Genomic DNA, 18,140 nt, shown 5'->3' on the forward strand with positions numbered 1-18,140 from the left:
TAAGCTTTGCAGAGTGTTTTATATCCATTATCTTGTATGAGCTTCATAACATCCCTAGGTATAGATCTGAATTATCTTCCAGAATGGATGACCTTTTTTATTTTTTTGTCTCAGCAAAGTAAGCTAAGCTTTCCCAAGCTTCAGTGTATACATTCTTTATTTCCAGTACAGTAACATTCTATTACATTCTTTTACCACAATCAAAATAGAGAGTTCTGACCAAACTAGAGAGAGAACATTACAGGATATAAAATGGATAATTGTGAATGATATCAGATTTAAAAGGTTTTGCACAAGCAAAATCAAAGTAGCCAAGATTAGAAGGAAAGCAGCTAACTGGGGGGAAAATTTTACAGCAACTATCTCTGATAAAGGCCTAATTTCTCAAATATATAAAGAACTGGGGCAGCTAGGTAGTACGGTGGATAGAGCTCTGACCTTGAAGTCAGGAGGACCTGAGTTCAAATCTAGCCTCTGACACTTGACACTTACTAGCTGTGTGACCCTAGGCAAATCATTTAACCCCGATTGCCTCGCCAAAAAGCAAACACACACACACACACACACACACACATAGAGAGAGAGAGACAGAGAGAGAGAGAGAGGGAACTAAGTTAAATTTATAAAAATATGCATCATTCCCCAATTGATAACTGGCCAAAGGATATGAACACGTAGTTTTCAGAAGAAGAAATTAAAGCTATCTATACTCCTATAAAAAAATATTCCAAATCTCTATTAATTAGAGAAATGCAAATCAAAACAACTGTGAAGTACCACCTTGCACCTATCAGTTTGACTAATATGACAGAAAAGGAAAATGACATGCTGGAGGGGTTATGGAAAAATTGGGACATTAATGCACTGTTGGTGGAGTTGTGAACTGATCTAACCATTCTGGAGAGCCATTTGGAACTATACCTGAAGAGCTGTAAAACTGTGGATACCTTTTTACCCAGCAATACCACTAGGTCTGTGCCCCAAAAAAAATTAAAGAAAAAGGAAAGGACCTCTATGGACAAAAATATTTATAGTAATTCTTTTTTTGTGGCAGCAAAGAATTGGAAATTGAGGGGATGTCTGTCAATTGGGGAATGGCTGAACAAGTTGTAGCATATGATTATGATGGAATACTATTGTGCTATAAGAAATGATAAGCAGGATACTCTGAGAAAGACCTAGGAAGACTTACATGAACTGATGCAAAGCAAAATGAACAGAACCAGGACATTATACAAAGTAACAGCAATATTGTAATGATTATCAATTGTGAATGACTTAGCTATTCTCAGCAATACAACGATCCAAGACAATTCCAAAGGACTCATGATGAAAAAAGCCATATGATAAAGTCTGAATGAAGATCGAAGCACACTTTTTAAACTTTTTCTTTTTTTGGTCTGCATTTTCTTTTGCAACATGGCTAATATGGAAATAATCTATATCAAAATGCTTGCCTTCTCAAAGGAAGGAAGGAGAGAATTTGGAACTCAAAAACAAAGCTCTTAGAGCACTTTTAAGAAGACTCACTCTTTTCTTAGGATGAGTTCCAAGACTAACAATGATTTCTTCATTTACTAATCCTAAAGACCCTAAGTGAAACCATGGACTTTTGCTTTTTCTTACTCTGAAATTTCTTTTGTTTTAAAATTGTTATGAAATTGTTACTAAGCAGTTGGAAACTGCTGAAGCGGTAGGTTTTTTCTGAGTTGGTAGGAGAAATCTTGCTGCTCAGAAATTCTTTGTCTATTAAGAAAACTGCATCTTTGACACATTTGGCTAAGAGGATGTTTTTTTCTTCCACAGAACGTAATGGGTAATACATTGCATTAGAGTTGGCAATGTCTATCTTGTCCTTCCTGGATGCTAAGCTCCATGAGAGCAAGGATTAGGTCTTGATTAAACCATATAATTTCCCCTCCCCTCCTCCAGGTACCAAGCACAGTGCTGCCCACAATTAGTAAATGTTTAATGGATGCTAGCAGGAAATTCTAAAAAAGGACAGTATGAAAGGAGCATTCAGTTATTCAACAAAACATCTGCTTTATGTAAGAGTAGACACCAGGGAAGCAAATGTACCTATAGTAAAGACCTTGTCAAGGAATTTATAATCTAATGAAGCAGGTCAGTCAATAGACATTTATTAAGCCCGTACTATGTGCCAGGCATTGTGCTAAGCGCTGGAGATACACAGAAAGGCAAAGACGTCCCTGATTTCAAGAAGCTCCCAGTCTAAAGGGGCAGACAACACGTAAACAACTATGTACAAACAAGCTATATACAGGATAAGTAGCAAATAAAACACAGAGAGAAAACAGTAAAATCAGGGAGGTTGAGGAAAGGCTTCCTATGGAAGGTAGGATTTTAGCCGGCACTTGAAGGAAGCCAGGGAGATCAGGAGGCAGAGATGAGGAGGGGTACTGTGTATGATCTAGGAGGGGGTGTGGCCCAGCCCAGCCCATGTCACAGAAGCACTTTGTTGAGGGGCTGAGAGTGAGTGAAGAACCGGGGGGTGGAGATGGGCAGCCAGAGAGCCTTCCTGCAGAGCATGCTTCTCTCATCTGTTAGGGAGTCTATAGGCAATGATGGATATGTCAAACTCCCTATGGACGGTCGTCAATTGGCTGCTTAGCTACAAGCCGATCCTGCTCATGGTCCTGATTATATTGCTGTTGCTTAGCAACTGGCTGGTCAAGCAAGAAGTCTGGCCAAACAAGGTGAAGCATGAGACGGTGAGGGGAAGCTCAGTTGGGGCAGATGTTGAGGATGCTTAAACAGCAGGGAACGTAGACAGCTAAGGGAGTGTAGGGAGGGGATATCTCAAGGGTATGAGTCATACACCTAGGAGAAAAAATGCCGAGAGCATAGGGAATAGAGCCACAACTAGTAATGGAGCAAATAGAAAGAAACTCACCTTTAAGGCAACCTTGTACTTTGAGAGGTGAAAATAAGACACAAAATTAAGACAAGTTCAACTGATCACTGTGGGGAATTAGTTGCTATCATAAAAATTCTCAGCCTTCTGGGTCTCAGTTTCCTCCTCTGTCAAATGAGGGGGTTGAATTAGATGGCCTCTGAGGTCTTTTCCATTTTTAGATTCTATGATACTACACTTTGCACCCTCTGAATTTCAGTGCCTCATGACAAAGCCCCCGGTCACCGCATCCTAGTTATGGCTCTGATAGGGACACGGTCATATTAAGTGTAGCAATAGACACAGGAGAATTTGGAAGGTGTTGGATATGGTTGGTAGCTGGAAATTATAGCACTTAGAGCTCAAAGGGAACTTAAGATTATCTAATTCAACAGAGGAGGAAACTGTGTCTCAGAGATAAAATAATTTGCCCAATGGCAGGTGTTCAGAGCCAGAATTCAAACCCACCGTCTCTGACTCCACATCTGTGTTCTTTTCAATTCATCATACCCCCTCCTCTCTGCAAACTCTTATGCTTGGTGCCCTGAGTTGGTCTAGGGTGTCCTGCTGAGATAAATTGCTCATTCTCAGTCCTTGCTCTGCTACCAGCTTTCATATTGACCTTAAAGAGTATCTTTTATTTTATGAAAAGCAAGAGGTTATCAGCTCCCAAGTGAATGCCTTGTCTGGTGATTTGGAAGAGACCATGCCTAGGTACCCTCTAAGTCTGGAGGCTTTCCAACTAGGCAGGTTACAGAGAGGAGGGGGAAATGTAAGGAAGAAAACACCAACAAATATGTGTTACTAGTGAACTCAGAGAAATGGGAAAGGGCTTGTAGGAAACTAGTCATGGCCATGGAGTCTACAGGGAGTGGTTATCCAATTTCAGCCAAAGCAGAAGGAGATCACTCTAGCACAGGTCTGACTATGTCACTCCCCTGCTCCAGAAGCTTAAATGGCTCCCTCTTGCCTCAAGGGTAAAATATAACCTTCCCCCCCCTCCAATTTGGTATTTAAGGTCTTTTACAATCTGATTCCAACCTATCTTTACAGAATGATTTCATATTACTCCTCTTTGCACATATTCTATTACAGCAAAATTGTCTTATTTACTATTTCCTAAACATGAAATTCCATTTTCTACCTCTTTTCATTTGTTCATGTCCTCCCAGGTCAGGGGTATGCAACTTAAAATAAGTAGTTATGGACTACTCCTGACAACTTCAGCAGAACTGAATGTCATTGTTCTTATTGTATAAAATGGTTATGAATATAGTTATAATTTTTGCTTTGTTCAGTTGTTAAAGCAATTCTTGCATTAAAAAAGATAGATCTTGCCATTATAAGACATAGATCTTGCCATTATAAAAGACTTAATCTTATTTTGGGGGCACTCTGTCTAGCTTTCATTAGCTAGGTGTGGAAGCATATAATCTCTGACTATTACTAAAGATCTCTCAGCCTGTCTTGATGGCAGGAGAGGCTTTTTAGTCACTATAATCTAGCAGGCAGAAGATAGCTGGTAGGGCACCTTGAAGAGATAAAGCCCAGAAGCTGGTAGCAGGGAGTAATGTCCAGCAGTAAATAGAAGACCGTCAGAGTGATTATACCCAGCAGAAAGCATTAAAGTCCAAGAGAGAAATAGGGAGTCACAGAGATGCAAGACCCAGTAGGGAGCCGTAGAGACACTATGTGATGCCTAAGTGTGGACTCAGTCTTGAACAGTATAACCTGTAGGGAACAAATTCAAAGAGAACTGTTCCATAATAACACCAGGAGACAGAAGTGGCCCTGCACTATCAGTGGTATGAGTTGCCCTTCCATGCATGTGCCCTGGCCACAATGTTCTTTACACGGGTGATCCCTGTGGATGAGCACAGATTCCATGATAATGTCTATTTGTGGGGGTTTCTAGTGAGAATGTTCCATTGTTACATTTCTTGCTGTGCTTTTTTCATTAATGCCTTTGCTGCGAACTCATTGTGTTCTCTGGCTAACTAGTAAGAACAAAAACGTGTGTGGAAGGTTGTGATGCAGCCTATCTAAAATCTTGGGCAGCACTTCTGGGAGCCCCACCCAGAAGTGTGGGTTCTATGGTTATTACACTGTGGAGAATCATTCAGGAGCTCCAGTTTGGATGTTCTAGGACTTACTGCAAGAATCCATTGGAAAACATATTTTTCCCTTCTCCTTTGGACTGTGATTAGAAAGCAGGGTTTTCCAACAAAAATTGTGGTTTGTCCTTCACTCTCAAAGAGGACCATGATATCAAGAAGATGATGCCACAACTTGCAAATGAATTGGATTACAGTGAGGGAGGCTGTGCAAAGTCACCAGCCTCACTGTCCTCCAGAGCCATCTGGGTCCAGCGGCCAGACATAGATCAGGACGACTGGAGGTGGCCCAGGACCAGAAAAAATACCATTGCCTTAGAGCATTGCATCTTCAGCGCTTACGCAACATCCTAACCAGATCCAATAATTGCCCAGATTTCTCTGCCTTGGTACCCTGCCACACATGTATCACATCTGCAGCATGCTCTAGTCAAGACTTCAAGGGTTCATTTTTTGGTGATCCTTCAGGGCTGCCCCCCTCAAAGCCCCCCATAATGTTTCATACTGACTCCCCTGTAGTAGGGCTGGTAGTCAAAGGCCTGTACTCCTTTACCGTCACGCTGCATCTGGAGCTCTTGTGGTTTATGTCATCCTTGTATCATGATCTGCTGATGGTTCTAGATGAGCTACTCTGGGCTCTCCTCTGACCATGAACACGTCCTTGGTCATTCCTTTGTCTGGGAAAGACCTTGAATTTTCTCACTCATTTTTGATCATTGTCATCGTCATCATCATCATCATCATCATCACTACCACCTCCAGGGGATCTAAACCATGCAGGGTAATGGATCTTTGTCACATGGAAATGAGGCTGGATCTGGGGACTCCACCAGAAAGTGGTGCCTGACTCAATCCTCTTTGTCTCAGTTCTCTCTGGATGACTGGTAGTAGGTACAAGTATATAATGAAAGGCTTAAAGAAGTGATACAGGCCAAGAAGAGAGGGAATGAATTCTTAGGACTCAAGTTTGGCTCCTTAGATGGCATCTTGCTGCTGAAACAATGGCAAAAGTTGGAGCGATAGGATGGAGGGACCATACTGTCCTGAAACTGATCCTACATACAGAGTCCTAGAGGACTGAGTGTGGTCAAAATCACTTTGATCTATGACCATGACAGCACTATGTTATAATTTTGGACAATGAGAAAGTCAAGAAAGAATATTTAATTTGTAAGAAATAGATTTTACTGGCCCCAAATGGCATCATATATGTGTGTGTACAGAGATATATGTGTATATATAGATATATGTGTGTATATGTATATGTTTGTATATGTATATGTGTATATATATAATATACACATATATATATATATGCAAAAACAGTCCCTGCCCACAAGAAGCTTATAATTTAATGGGGGAGAAGACGTACAAATAAATATATACAAGCTAAGCTATATGCAGAACAACTGGAAATAATTAACAGAGGGAAGATACTAGAATTATTAGGGGTTGGGAAAGGCTTCCAATAAAAGATAGGATTTTAACTGAGACTTAAAGAAAGCCAGGGAAGTCAGTAGGTGGAGTTGAGGAGGGAGAGCATTCCAGGCACGGAGGACAGCCAGAGAAAACATCTAGAGTAAAGAGATGGAGTGTCTTATTTGTGGAACAGCCAAGAGGCCAGTGTCACTGGTTCAAAGAGCATGAGATCTTAGGGAGTAAGATGTAAGAAGACTGGAAAGGCAGGAGGGGGCTGGGTTAGGAAATGGCATTTACAAAATGCCAAACAGAGCATTTTGTATTAGATCCTGGAGGCAATAGGGAGACGCTGGAATTTATTGAGCAGGAAGAGTGATTTAATTAGACCTGTGCTTTATGAAAATCACTATTGTGGTTGAATAGAGGATGGTTTGGATTGGGGAGAGACTTGAGGCAGGCTGACCTCCTAGTAAGATATTGCAATAATCAGGCATGAGGTGATAAGGATCTGCACTAGAGTGGAGACAGTGTCAGGGGACAGAAGAAGGGAGTATTTTGAGACATATTACAAAGATAAAATCAATAGGCCTTGGCAACAGCTTGGATATAGGGGGTGAGAGAGAGTGAGGAGTCCAGCATGACTCCTAGGTTGGGAGCCTGAGGGACTGGGAGGATGGTGGTTTCTTCAACAGTAATAGGGAGGACAGGAGAAGTGAGAGTGGGATGTTTAGGGGGAAATATAATGAGTCCAGTTTTGGACATATTGTGTTTAAGATGTCCACTGGACATCCAGTTTGAGATTTCTAAAAGGTTATTAGAGATGTGAAATTGGAGGTCAGCAGAGAGTTTGGAGCAGAATAGGTAGATGTAAGAATCACCATGGCAGCTGATGAGATCACCAGATGAAGTAGTATAGAGTGAAAAGAGAAGAGATCCAGGAACTAAGGAATGCCTACGGTTGGCGGGTGTAATCTGGAGGAGAATCCAACAAAAGAATCTGAGAAGGAGCAGTCAGAGAGGTGGGAGGAGAATCAGGGGAGAGGGATGCTCTGAAAACCTAGAGAGAAGAGAGCTTCAAGGAGAGAGTGATCCCCAGTGTCAAAGGCTGAAGAGAAGTCAAGGAGAAGGAGGACTGAGAAAAGGCCACTGGATTTGGCAACTAAGAGATAATTGGTAACTTTGGAGAGAGAAGTGTCACTGGAATGATGAGGTTGGAAGCTGAATTTTAATAAGTTAAGAGTGAGAAGAGAGAAAGTAGAGGCACCTATTGTAAATAGCCTTTTTGAGGTTAGCTGCAAAGGGCAGAAGAGATCAAGGATGATAATGGGGATGGAAGGATCAAATGAGGGTTTTTTTTTCAGGGTAGAGGAGACATAGGAATTTTTGTAGGCAGTATGGAATTAGTAAAGAGGGAGAGATTGGAAGTAAGTGGAAGAGTGGGGATGACAGAGGGGACAATCTTTTGGAGGAGATGGGATAGAATGGGATGGACTGAATAAGTACAGGGGATAGCCTTGGTAAGAAGTAAGGTCACTTCATTAAATGAGACACAGGGGTAAAGGAGGAGAGTGGCAGAAGGCCCCTGAGTGATGTGAGATGAGGAAGAGGGAGCTCACAGCAAATGGCTTCAATTTTTTTTCTGTAAAATACGAAGCAAAGTTGTCAGATGAGAGAGGGAACCATGGAAGCCAGGGATGAAAGATTTGGAAGAGCCACTGTGAAGAGTGGGATAGTGAACTGATAAGGGAGGTATGGTAGGACTGCCTAGGACAGGGGTGGGGAACCTGCCACACTTGAGAACCTAGAGGGCCATTTGTGGCCTTCAGGTTCCCCACCCCTGGCTAGGAACAGTGAAGGTTCAGTTGAGGGTATGTAATATAAGCTTATAGTGTACCCAGTCAATACAGTTGTATGATTTTCTCCACCTTCATTCAGTAGCATGTGTGTAGGAGCAAAGGCAAATGTTGGGAGGGATCCAAGGCTGAGGCTGGATTGGGCATGATCAGTGATATGATAAAGGGGCTAGGGACTCAAGAGAGGAGGACAATGGCAGAATTGAACTGGTTAAACAATGAGCCAAGATGGGACAAAGAAGAGAGAGTGACTAGTGCAGGGGAAATGACCTGAGAGAGAATTGAAGGGTCAAGGGATTGGAGGTCACAGTATGAATGAAGATTAGAGTTACATAAGGAAAGGCAGGGGTAGAGGTGAAAAGCTAATAGATTATGGTCAGATAAAGGGATTTCAGAATTCTTGAACATAGATGTGGTACATTTGTGGATGATGGCAAGATCTAGGGTAGGCCATCTTTTTGTGTGACTGAGGTGGAGTGGAGGAGCAGATTGTGGGAAGTGAGTAGGTTGAGGAACTGAGCAGTTAGACTATTTGAGGAAGAGCCAATATATATGTTGAAGTAGCCTAATATGAGGGCAGGAGTTGGGGAGGAGACAAAAACTATTGAGTCAGGTAATGAACTCACTGAAGGAGGAAGGAGAAATACCTGGGAGTCAGTAGACAACAGTTCCTAGGATTTTGATTGGGATGTAGTTATGAGTAGTGTCAACTCTCAAAGGAAGAGAAGTTACTGAGTCATGGAGAACTTGGAAATGGCAATGGGGATTGAGGAATATTTAAACTCCCCTGCCTATACCAGTGAGCTGAGGAAAATGAGTGAAGGTGCAGCCAATACTGGAAAGGGTGGCTGTGTCATCAGCGGAAAGTCAGGTTTCAGTAAGCTGGTGGGAGGAAAAGATTTAAGATGAAAGGGAATTTGTTGCCTATGGAACAGGCATTCCAGAGGGCATGGTGGAAGGTCTAGGTGGAGTTAGGATGACATTTTGGGGTGGGAGGGTTGAGGGGAATGGGAATGAGGAGTCAGGTGACGGAGGATGAGGAATAGGGTTTAGATGATGATCTCTAGGAGCTCAAAGTCACTGGGATGTGAAGAATATGACCAATTTCGAGAATGCTCATCACCGAATGTACAATATCACTCCTCTTTCCCACAGAGGTTGAAGATAAGGCTGGAGGCCAGCACACTATGAGATGCGTGCCTCAGTTTCCTCATCTGTAAAATGAAGATAATAATAGCACCTAAAATGAGATATTTCCAAAGTGTTTAGCAAATCTTAAAGTGCTATATATGAATGCTAGTTACTATTATTGTTATTATTCTATAGTTGGTAAGGTATTATGGATAAGCATTTTTCTGTATATGGTTTCCATACCAGAATCCACTCTGACCATGATACAGACTTTGAAAGCAAATAGCTTAAGGAGGTCTTAACCTTGTCAGGAACCAAGTCTAGAATTATACCTTATCATCCTCAGGGAGACCCAGAGCAAAGCAAAAATGGAATGCTGTATACATTGCATTCACTGCTGCCAAGAATGATGTTATGGGCTTTATACTGTATAACACTAAATGTCTGGGCAAGGGCCAGGGGTTTGCTGAATGACTTATGTTTTGGAGTCTCCGTAGATGGAGAAAATACAGAGGCTTGCAATCAGTCTATCTCTGAACTGAGAGATTGGTTGAAGGAGGACCAGCTGGCCATGGATTCAGTCCATAAGGGTAGCAATAGACATAAGCAATGATGTGACACTTAAGTCTACTGTCAACATCTTCACTGAAGGGCTGGATTTCTACTACAATTAGGGCGTGCATAGTGCGTGCAATCAGGTCATTGACAAGCTTTTAGTAAGGACTTACTACAAGCCAGTCCTGGGGATACAAAGAAGAATAAACAGAAATATTCACCGCCCTCAAGAGCTTACTTACATTCTATCTAATAGACGCAAGATGGCAGACTGATGAAAAACCATCCCATCTGAAGAACTTGAAAAATTAGGCAATTTGCTGGTCTAGAGGCAGCCTATTTCAGGGGAAAAACAAAGTAACCACTGGATTCAGAGTTAGAACAATTCGATTTGAATCCCGGCTCTGCTAACTACTACTTCTGTGACCTTGGACAAATCACTTAACCTCACTGAGCCTCAGATCTCATCTGTAAAAATGAGGGGATTGGTCTAGGTGCACTTGGAATTCCCTTTCAGTTATTGATCTTTAATCCAGAGAACAGCTGGAACCCTGCAAATACAATATATCACACTCACTTATTTCCCCGTGAGGAGTTAGTCAGACTTCCTCCTGGGCAGAAGGAAAGGCAAGAAAGATAGAGAGTGGGCCAGTGGCCTGGGGGAAGAAGGGCCTGATCACTAGTTGGCAGAGACACTGTTAGAGTCTGATAACAGCTCAGAATATGTTGACCCATAAGAGGAAGAAACTAGTTGTTGCAACCCACCAGAGTTAGGGAAATCAACCAAGATTCTCCCAGCCCCAAGGGGACCTTCCTTCATACAAGAGGGAGGACTGAACCTAGAAATAGCCCCTTTTTTGCTAATGCTTCAGTTTCGGAGGCTCCAAATGAACAGAGAGGACACCCGTAGAGTCTGATGAGAGTGACACCCTTATCCACCCACCAGCTCAGCCGGGGTCTCCTAGCCAGGGTCTCCTGGCCGGGGGAAGATACTGCCAGGCTGTCTGGGCCAGCCACAGGCTTAGGCTGAGATCCCAGTCTGAGTGCAATTGGCCTCTTAGGCTAGAAGCCAAGCTAAGGAACGATACTGTGTTAGGACAAATAAGAGAAGCGGTTTTTCACTCAGCCAAATGAAGGCAAATATTGCAGTACAAGTAATACGTGTTTTGTGGCTTATCGAAAGAGATACTAAATATAACAGAAAGCAACATTGCATTATGGCTTTATGTTTGCTGTGCGATATGATTTTATAAAAATAAATTTATATTAATATATTTTTCTACATCTCCTAAATTTCCCCTTTTATCCTTTCCCCACTCCCTCTCAGAGAGCCATCCTTCACAACAAAATGATTTTTTCAACAAGAAAAAAGAAGAGGAAAAAAATCAATGAAACGTATCAATACATAGGAAAAACTTTCACACTGTGTGCAGTGTTACACATCCATGGACGTCTCCAAGCTCCCAACCTCCAGCTTTGCAAAACAGTGAGAAGATGTGTTTTCTCAAATCTTTTCTTTGGGGCTGAACTCATTCTTTATAATTTTATGTAATATACCTTCACAGTTGTGGCTCACAGCTTCTTTGTTCTATGTATTAGCGAGGGGCATGCTGGAGCCAAGTTCCAAAGAACTGGTTGTTAAATTTTCATTTTGAGCATTTATACCATGGAAAGTGACAAACGTTACAGACTAGGACTTGATTTATTATTGTATTGGTTACCTGGGATTAAGAAAGCAATGGAGAAATGTTAATTATATAGATTAAACTGAAAAGTGTGTTATAGGGACATTTTTTTTTCTGGAGAGTCGGTTGTTAAATATTTATTAGCACACTTCTGGTTAGTATGCAATGTTGTGTGTGCTCTCCTGCCATAGGTATATATAATATGTTTCTGTAGGGAATCTCTGAATTTCATCAGTAGCTCTTTATATGTTGTTCTGTTTAATACTGCATTGAGATTTGTGTCTTTGGTTTGATATAGGGCATGGGTGCAGTGACTAGAGTGCCTGGCCTGGACTCAGGAAGAATAATCTTCCTGAGTTCAAATCCAGCCTCAGACACTTACCAGCTGTGTGACCCTGGACAAGTAACTTCACTCTGTTTGCCTCAGTTTCCTCATCTGTAAAATGAGCTGGAGAAGGAAATGGCAAACCAATCCAGTATCTTTGCCAAGAAAACCCCAAATGGGGTCACAAAGAGTCAACATTACTGAAAAATGACTGAACAACAACAACAAAATTGTGTCCATCACATGCATCAATGCTAGAAGCATTCAGTTCTAGCTTGAATACGACGTGTTAAGCAGTTTTGTAGCATGGTGTTATGGGGGAAAGAGTGCCAGATTTGAAGTCAGAGGACCTGGGTTTTAATTCTCATCCTGCTACCTATGTGACCTTGGTGAAGTCACTTAACTCCTCAGGTTCTCATTTTCCTTATCTATAAAATAAAGGGAAATTGAACCAGATAATCTCTAGGGCTTCTTGCAATTTTAAATCTATGATACTAATTATCACCACCACTGCTAATTATTTTTCAGTTTCTATTGCTTATGATGTACATTCCTAGATATTTGAATGGATACCATGTAATTTATTAGGGCTACAATTTTTCCCTTCCTCAGGGGAGAATATTGGGAAACTGGATTTTTGCTATACAAAATATACTCATAAATTCTTGTTGTTTTCTGCTGACAGAGGTATATAATAAAGGCAGGAGTGAGGGCTAGGTAGTTAGAAGACCTTGTCTCCTTATTTTTTGTTCTGACTCAAATTAATTTGTATGCCAGGTCAGAAAGGATCTTGGGGGATTCTAACCCTAAGTCAGATGTAGGACAAGGACTGTGGTATGAGTCCCAGACACACAGGTTAAAAGACTTAATCTTACCCTGTAAGCACCTTGTTTGGTTCTTGTTAGCAGGGTATGGTGGTTTATATCTTCTGACTATGACTAAAAAGCTATTAGTCTGCCCTGGTGAGTGAAAAGCTTTTTTAGAAACAGCATCTTAGCTGATTGGAGCTAAGATGACCAGGAGATGTCCCTAAAGAGGTGAAGGCCAGAAGCTGGTGGTAGGCAACAATGCCTAGCAGTAGCTAAGACACCAGCAGGATAATTCACCTGGAAAAGAGCAAAGAAGAGAGATAGGGACAGAGACAGAGATAGACAGACAGAAACAGAGACACATAGAGACAGAGAGAGATGGGGGTTGAGAAGAGCAGCAGAGACATTAACCATGTGATGCTCAGAAGCAGGCTCAGCATAGATCAGTGTCCTGCAAGGAGCAAGTTCAAAGAGGAAAGGACCTTGATGTCACCAGAAGACACCAGCGACCCTGCTACCCTGGAAATGTGAGCTGACCCTCTATGTCTGTTCTCAGTCACACGTGTTCTTACATGTAAACTCCCACACACCGGCCACATGCGTAGGCTGTGTTTGTGCCCTGACACCTGACCTTTCCGCATGCCCACTTTTCCCTTTGATGGGGTATATAATTGTGGGAGAGGTTGCCCCAGATTTATCGTAGGGGAGACTCCATCACTGCTTTTCTTACTATGCTATTTAACTTGGAAATAATTGTGTCCTCTGGGTAACAAGTAAAGGTAGACACAGATGTAGGAGCTTGAAAGCTATGGTTTTGAGTGGATGTGAACCCTCTGAATACCTTGCATATAGATTAGCTTTTCTGGGAGCTCCTCAAGTGAAGGGGCTACACACATATATACAGTACAGATTACAGTATTCACAGGCAGCTAGATGTCACCATGGATAGAGCACTGGGCTTAGAGTCAGGAAGATAGGAGTTCAAATCTAACCTCAGATACTTACTGTATTACCCTGGACAAGTCACTTACCCTCTGTTTGCCTCAGTTTCCTCAAATGTAAAGTGGAGGTAATAATAGCACCTACCTCCCAGGATTGTTGTGAGGATCAAGTAAGATAATAATAGTAAAAGCACTTAGCACATTGCCTGGCATGTAGTAGGTGTTTGATAAATGCATATTCTCTTCCTTTCCCACTCCTCACCCAGCTATGTATTTATGTGAGTGCTTATTTCCCGTTAGTAGAGTGTAAGCTCCTTGAGGGCAGGGACTGTTTACTTTTTGTCTTTCAGGTCTATTTCTGGTCTACCCTGTGTTTGGTACTGTCAACTGGATCAGAAGTAGTCTCTAACCTGTGAGTGGCCAGAGCCAAAATAGAATAGGCTAGAGACAGGAGAGTCAGGACACAAACAGAAGTTTAATTAACTTCAGAGCAAGGAAAAGGACACCTGCAGGTGGATGCACCCCTTCCTAAGAAGGAGGGCTAAGGCTGGGGTCACTTATGTACATGAAAGGGGTTGGCGCACAACACAACCATTCTTAGATCTTGAGATCGTTCTCATGGTTAGCATTTGCATTCCTTGGGACAGTATAGGTGCTCTTGGGTCCTGTGGGCACAGTCATCGTCTCAAGTGTTGTGGATCATGACCACCCCTGTGGGGCACAGAACAAGAGTTCTGTGATGGGAACAGGAGTGCAAGACCTGTCAGTGACAAGGAATGGGAATTGTGAACATGCAATGGGAGGCCCTGGGAAAGAAGGGAAGCTAAATTCCTTAGTGAACACCTGGTGCTGGTCCAAGCAATACACTTTGCCAGAGGGTGAGATCAGTGCAGGGCACAAAAGATTATTGTTATGCCAAACTCAGCACAGCCTGCATACTGGGCCTTAGCTTTGGAAAACAGGGTGTCTCCAAAATATTTTGACAGTGTAGTGCCTGATACAATAGGAACTTAATGAATGCCTTCTTGAATTCATAAGACGAAGTTTTCTTAGAGGGCCAAGTCAGCTTCTCCTTCTGGCACCTCCTGAATGTGGGACTTTTAACCCTCCTGAGCCTCAGTTTCCTCAGCTATAAAATGGAGATAAACATACTTTCACTCCCTACCTTACAGGGCTGTTATCAGGAGAGCTCTTTCTGTGAATTGTAAGCTGACAATGGAAATGAATTATTTTTTAGAGTTCCCATTAACATCACAGATTTCAGAGACAGACTTCTTCTAGACCACTTCTCTTTTCTCCCCAATTATATTTTATCATTTCAATTCTAGGGAAATCCCTCCAAAGGTCAGATAGGGAAAATGGTAGCTGCGTATTAGGAGATGACATTGCTGGCCTGCCACTGTTAGATTAAGAACTTTCAGTTGTTATACAAGTTGAGGGAACCAGAGTCCCTTCAAGAAACAACCTTCTTGGGGGTTGGACCCAAATATCGTGGAGCTCCATGGAGGTTATATGTCCATCTTCCCTTCTGTGTAGCAAAGACCCCCTATACCTTCTTCCCTCCAGGGTCTAACCACTATGGATGGGCCTTTTCCAGGGCCCAACTTCTTTCATGATCCCACTGACTTCATCAGAATGTCATCTTCCTAGGCACAAGAATTCCTGGTTACCACTCTTACGGGTATAGCTAACACTCAACTATTAACATTTTTTCACCTACTTTCAAAAACACGTGCTGTCCAGGGTCAGGGGCTCTATGTGTGAACAAAACAACTCATTGACATTTGTATGGAGTGATTCCAGGGGAACTGAAAGGTCCCTCTTCCCCTAATTAACTCTCTGACTGCCCTGCTAAAGTGCCTGAAATTCCTAAAGTGAGAGTTTTGAATATAACACTAATAATATTAATACTAATTAATTAATACTATAACAATATTAATACTACTAATATTTAAATAGAAAGTATACCATACTAGTACAAATAATATTCAAATAGGATAAAATAATATGCTAATAATAATAACTAGAATAATAACTGCTGGTATTTATTTAATGCTTTAAGGTTTGCAAAGTGCTTTCAATATATAGTGGCTAAAAAGCTGGCCTGGAAGCCAAGAGGAACTGGGTTTAAATCCTGCCTTTGACACAAATGGGCTGTGTAAGCCTAGTCACATCACTTAACCTCTCAATGTCCCAAGCTGCTGTCTAGAACTATAAGCTGCCAATAAGGTGGTAGAAGGAGTTTCCTCATCTGAAAGTGCCCTACAAAAAAAAAAAAAATCACAGGTGCTGTCCTCATCCCTAATGATAGTGGTTAAGTCAGGGGTAGGAACCTGAGGCCACACGTGGCCTTCTAGGCCCTTGAGTGCAGCCTTTTGACTGAGTCCATATTTTACAGAACAAATCTTTTTATGAAGGGGATTTGTTCTGTGAAGTCTGGATTCAGTCAAAGGGACGCCCTTAAGGACCTAGAGGGCCATATGTGGCCTCAAGGCCGCAGGTTCCCCACTCCTAGTAAATAGTTGTCATGGTTAAATTTTTAAAAATAATGCATTAGTAATAGTTAAATAGAGTAACACACATATAACACCGTTCTCATACATCAAAAAAGTACAAAATCACTTTATAGTGAATTCCACATAGCTGCACAAGTCATCACTTTTCCTGCAACATCTTCATTTAGTCATCTTAGCGTTTTCAGCTGTTGAGTCGCTTGAGTCGTGTCCAACTCTTTGTGACCCCATTTACTGTTTTCTCGGTAAAGATACTGGAGTGGTTTGCTATTTTCTTCTCATTTTACAGATGAGGAAACCGAGGCACACAGGATTAAGTGACTTGCCAAGGGTCACACAGCTAGTAAGTGTCTGAGGTCAGATTTGAATTCAGGAAAATGAAGTCTTGCTGACTTCAGGCCCCAGGCTCTTTGCACCATGGCGCCCCCTAGATGCATTGTTCTAATTCCTTTTTGATCAATTGATCTTTCTACATGTGAGCCTAAATTGATTGATGTTACAGGGCTCGGTACAATTATTTTTAAAAGGCCTTACCCTGAAAGGAAAAGTAATCCACTAATATACTTTCTTTTATTAGCTATCTCTGAAAGCATGAGACAGAGGACTGACAAATTCAGATACAGCGGATAGGTCTAGGGCATTGGATCCAAGAGAGCTGCTTGTTGTAGGCCTCAAACAGAGTTTGTTCTAAGAAAAAACGAATGACATTAGGTTGTGCCCACTTTTTTAATTTCTCTCAAGCTGGTGACACATATACGTTGATTGCATGGGAGTTACAGTCCATAATTGAGCCCCACGAAGGGAGTCAGTCCAGAACTGGTTCACTTTGGGGGTTGGGGGCATAGAGCTGTATACCCTTCAAAGAGTAGGTGCTCCCAAGGAATGCCAATCAATTCTGATTGGTCAACTCACTGGGCGGTGGGCTATATTTAAATGAGGGTCTTGGGGTTGGTGACTTAGGTCACTCAATCTTGGTCAAAGAGACATCAATTTCCATATCACCTGTCTTGACAATAGGGAGGAATCAACATTCTCCAAGACCTATCTGGGCAACACTATGAGCAGGAATGATAGACCCTTTATATTAGATCCTAATGTCTTTCTGAAGAAGGAACTGAACTGTATAAGAAGGGGGGATGGGGGAAGCTCTGAGTCTCCAAGATAAATAATTACTAAGAAAAATCATTTTTCACATTGTGAAATTTTCAGTGTGAACTTTTACACCCCAGCATATGCCCCATCAGGGCTTGATTTATTGATTTGTTGATTGTCTAGACTTAAAAAAGTGATGGTGAAAATGTTAATGCATATTCAGCTTCAAAGTGAGTCCACTACACTTTTTCTATTCCATAGAGCCAGTTATTAAACATTTACCAGCACAGGCTTGACTGGTTCCCCATCTTTTTGGGATGAGGACACTTTTTTAATGTTTAAAAATTTCATGAACTTCTTCTTGGGTCCTGCCCCGCTTTCATGATAGCTGCTATACATTAGCATTTGTCATTCAAGAAAATACAAGATATGGTTAATGTGGACCTTTGTTTTGCTGGACTGTGCAGCTAGGTATTGAGGGCTTAATTTTTCAGGTTTTTAAATATTTGCTTAAAGGGAGGGAAAGTGGGAGGGACAGATTAATAAAAATACTTATTAAATAAAAGAACAAACTATTTTTTAAAAAGAAAATGCATGATGGTCAAAACCTACTAAAAATTCTGAAGGCTTGTTTGCTTATTTGTCCTGTTGAATCACCTTTCTCATTCTGACAGAGCTACATAGGACAGAGCTCTGTACAAACAGGGACTTCCAGGCTCCTGTTAACTCTGAAGACCTATCTCTCTCTCTCTCTCTCTCTCTCTCTCTCTCTCTCTCTCTCTCTCTCGC

General features: G+C 41.7%; 1 protein-coding gene across 1 annotated transcript in view; it reads left to right on the forward strand.

Annotated features, from left to right (window-relative positions):
* Nucleotides 1-2,582: 2,582 nt before the first annotated feature.
* The window catches only part of TEX46 (testis expressed 46), a 20,086-nt gene continuing 4,528 nt past the window's right edge, over nt 2,583-18,140 (forward strand). Inside the window, exon 1 of the mRNA XM_027841399.1 lies at nt 2,583-2,732. Coding sequence (XP_027697200.1) covers nt 2,583-2,732 — 150 coding nt within the window. The remainder of the gene's footprint in view (nt 2,733-18,140) is intronic.

This window comes from Vombatus ursinus, unplaced genomic scaffold (genome assembly GCF_900497805.2).
Source record: "Vombatus ursinus unplaced genomic scaffold, bare-nosed wombat genome assembly UNPS02014859.1, whole genome shotgun sequence".
Classification (NCBI taxonomy): Eukaryota; Metazoa; Chordata; class Mammalia; order Diprotodontia; family Vombatidae; genus Vombatus; species Vombatus ursinus.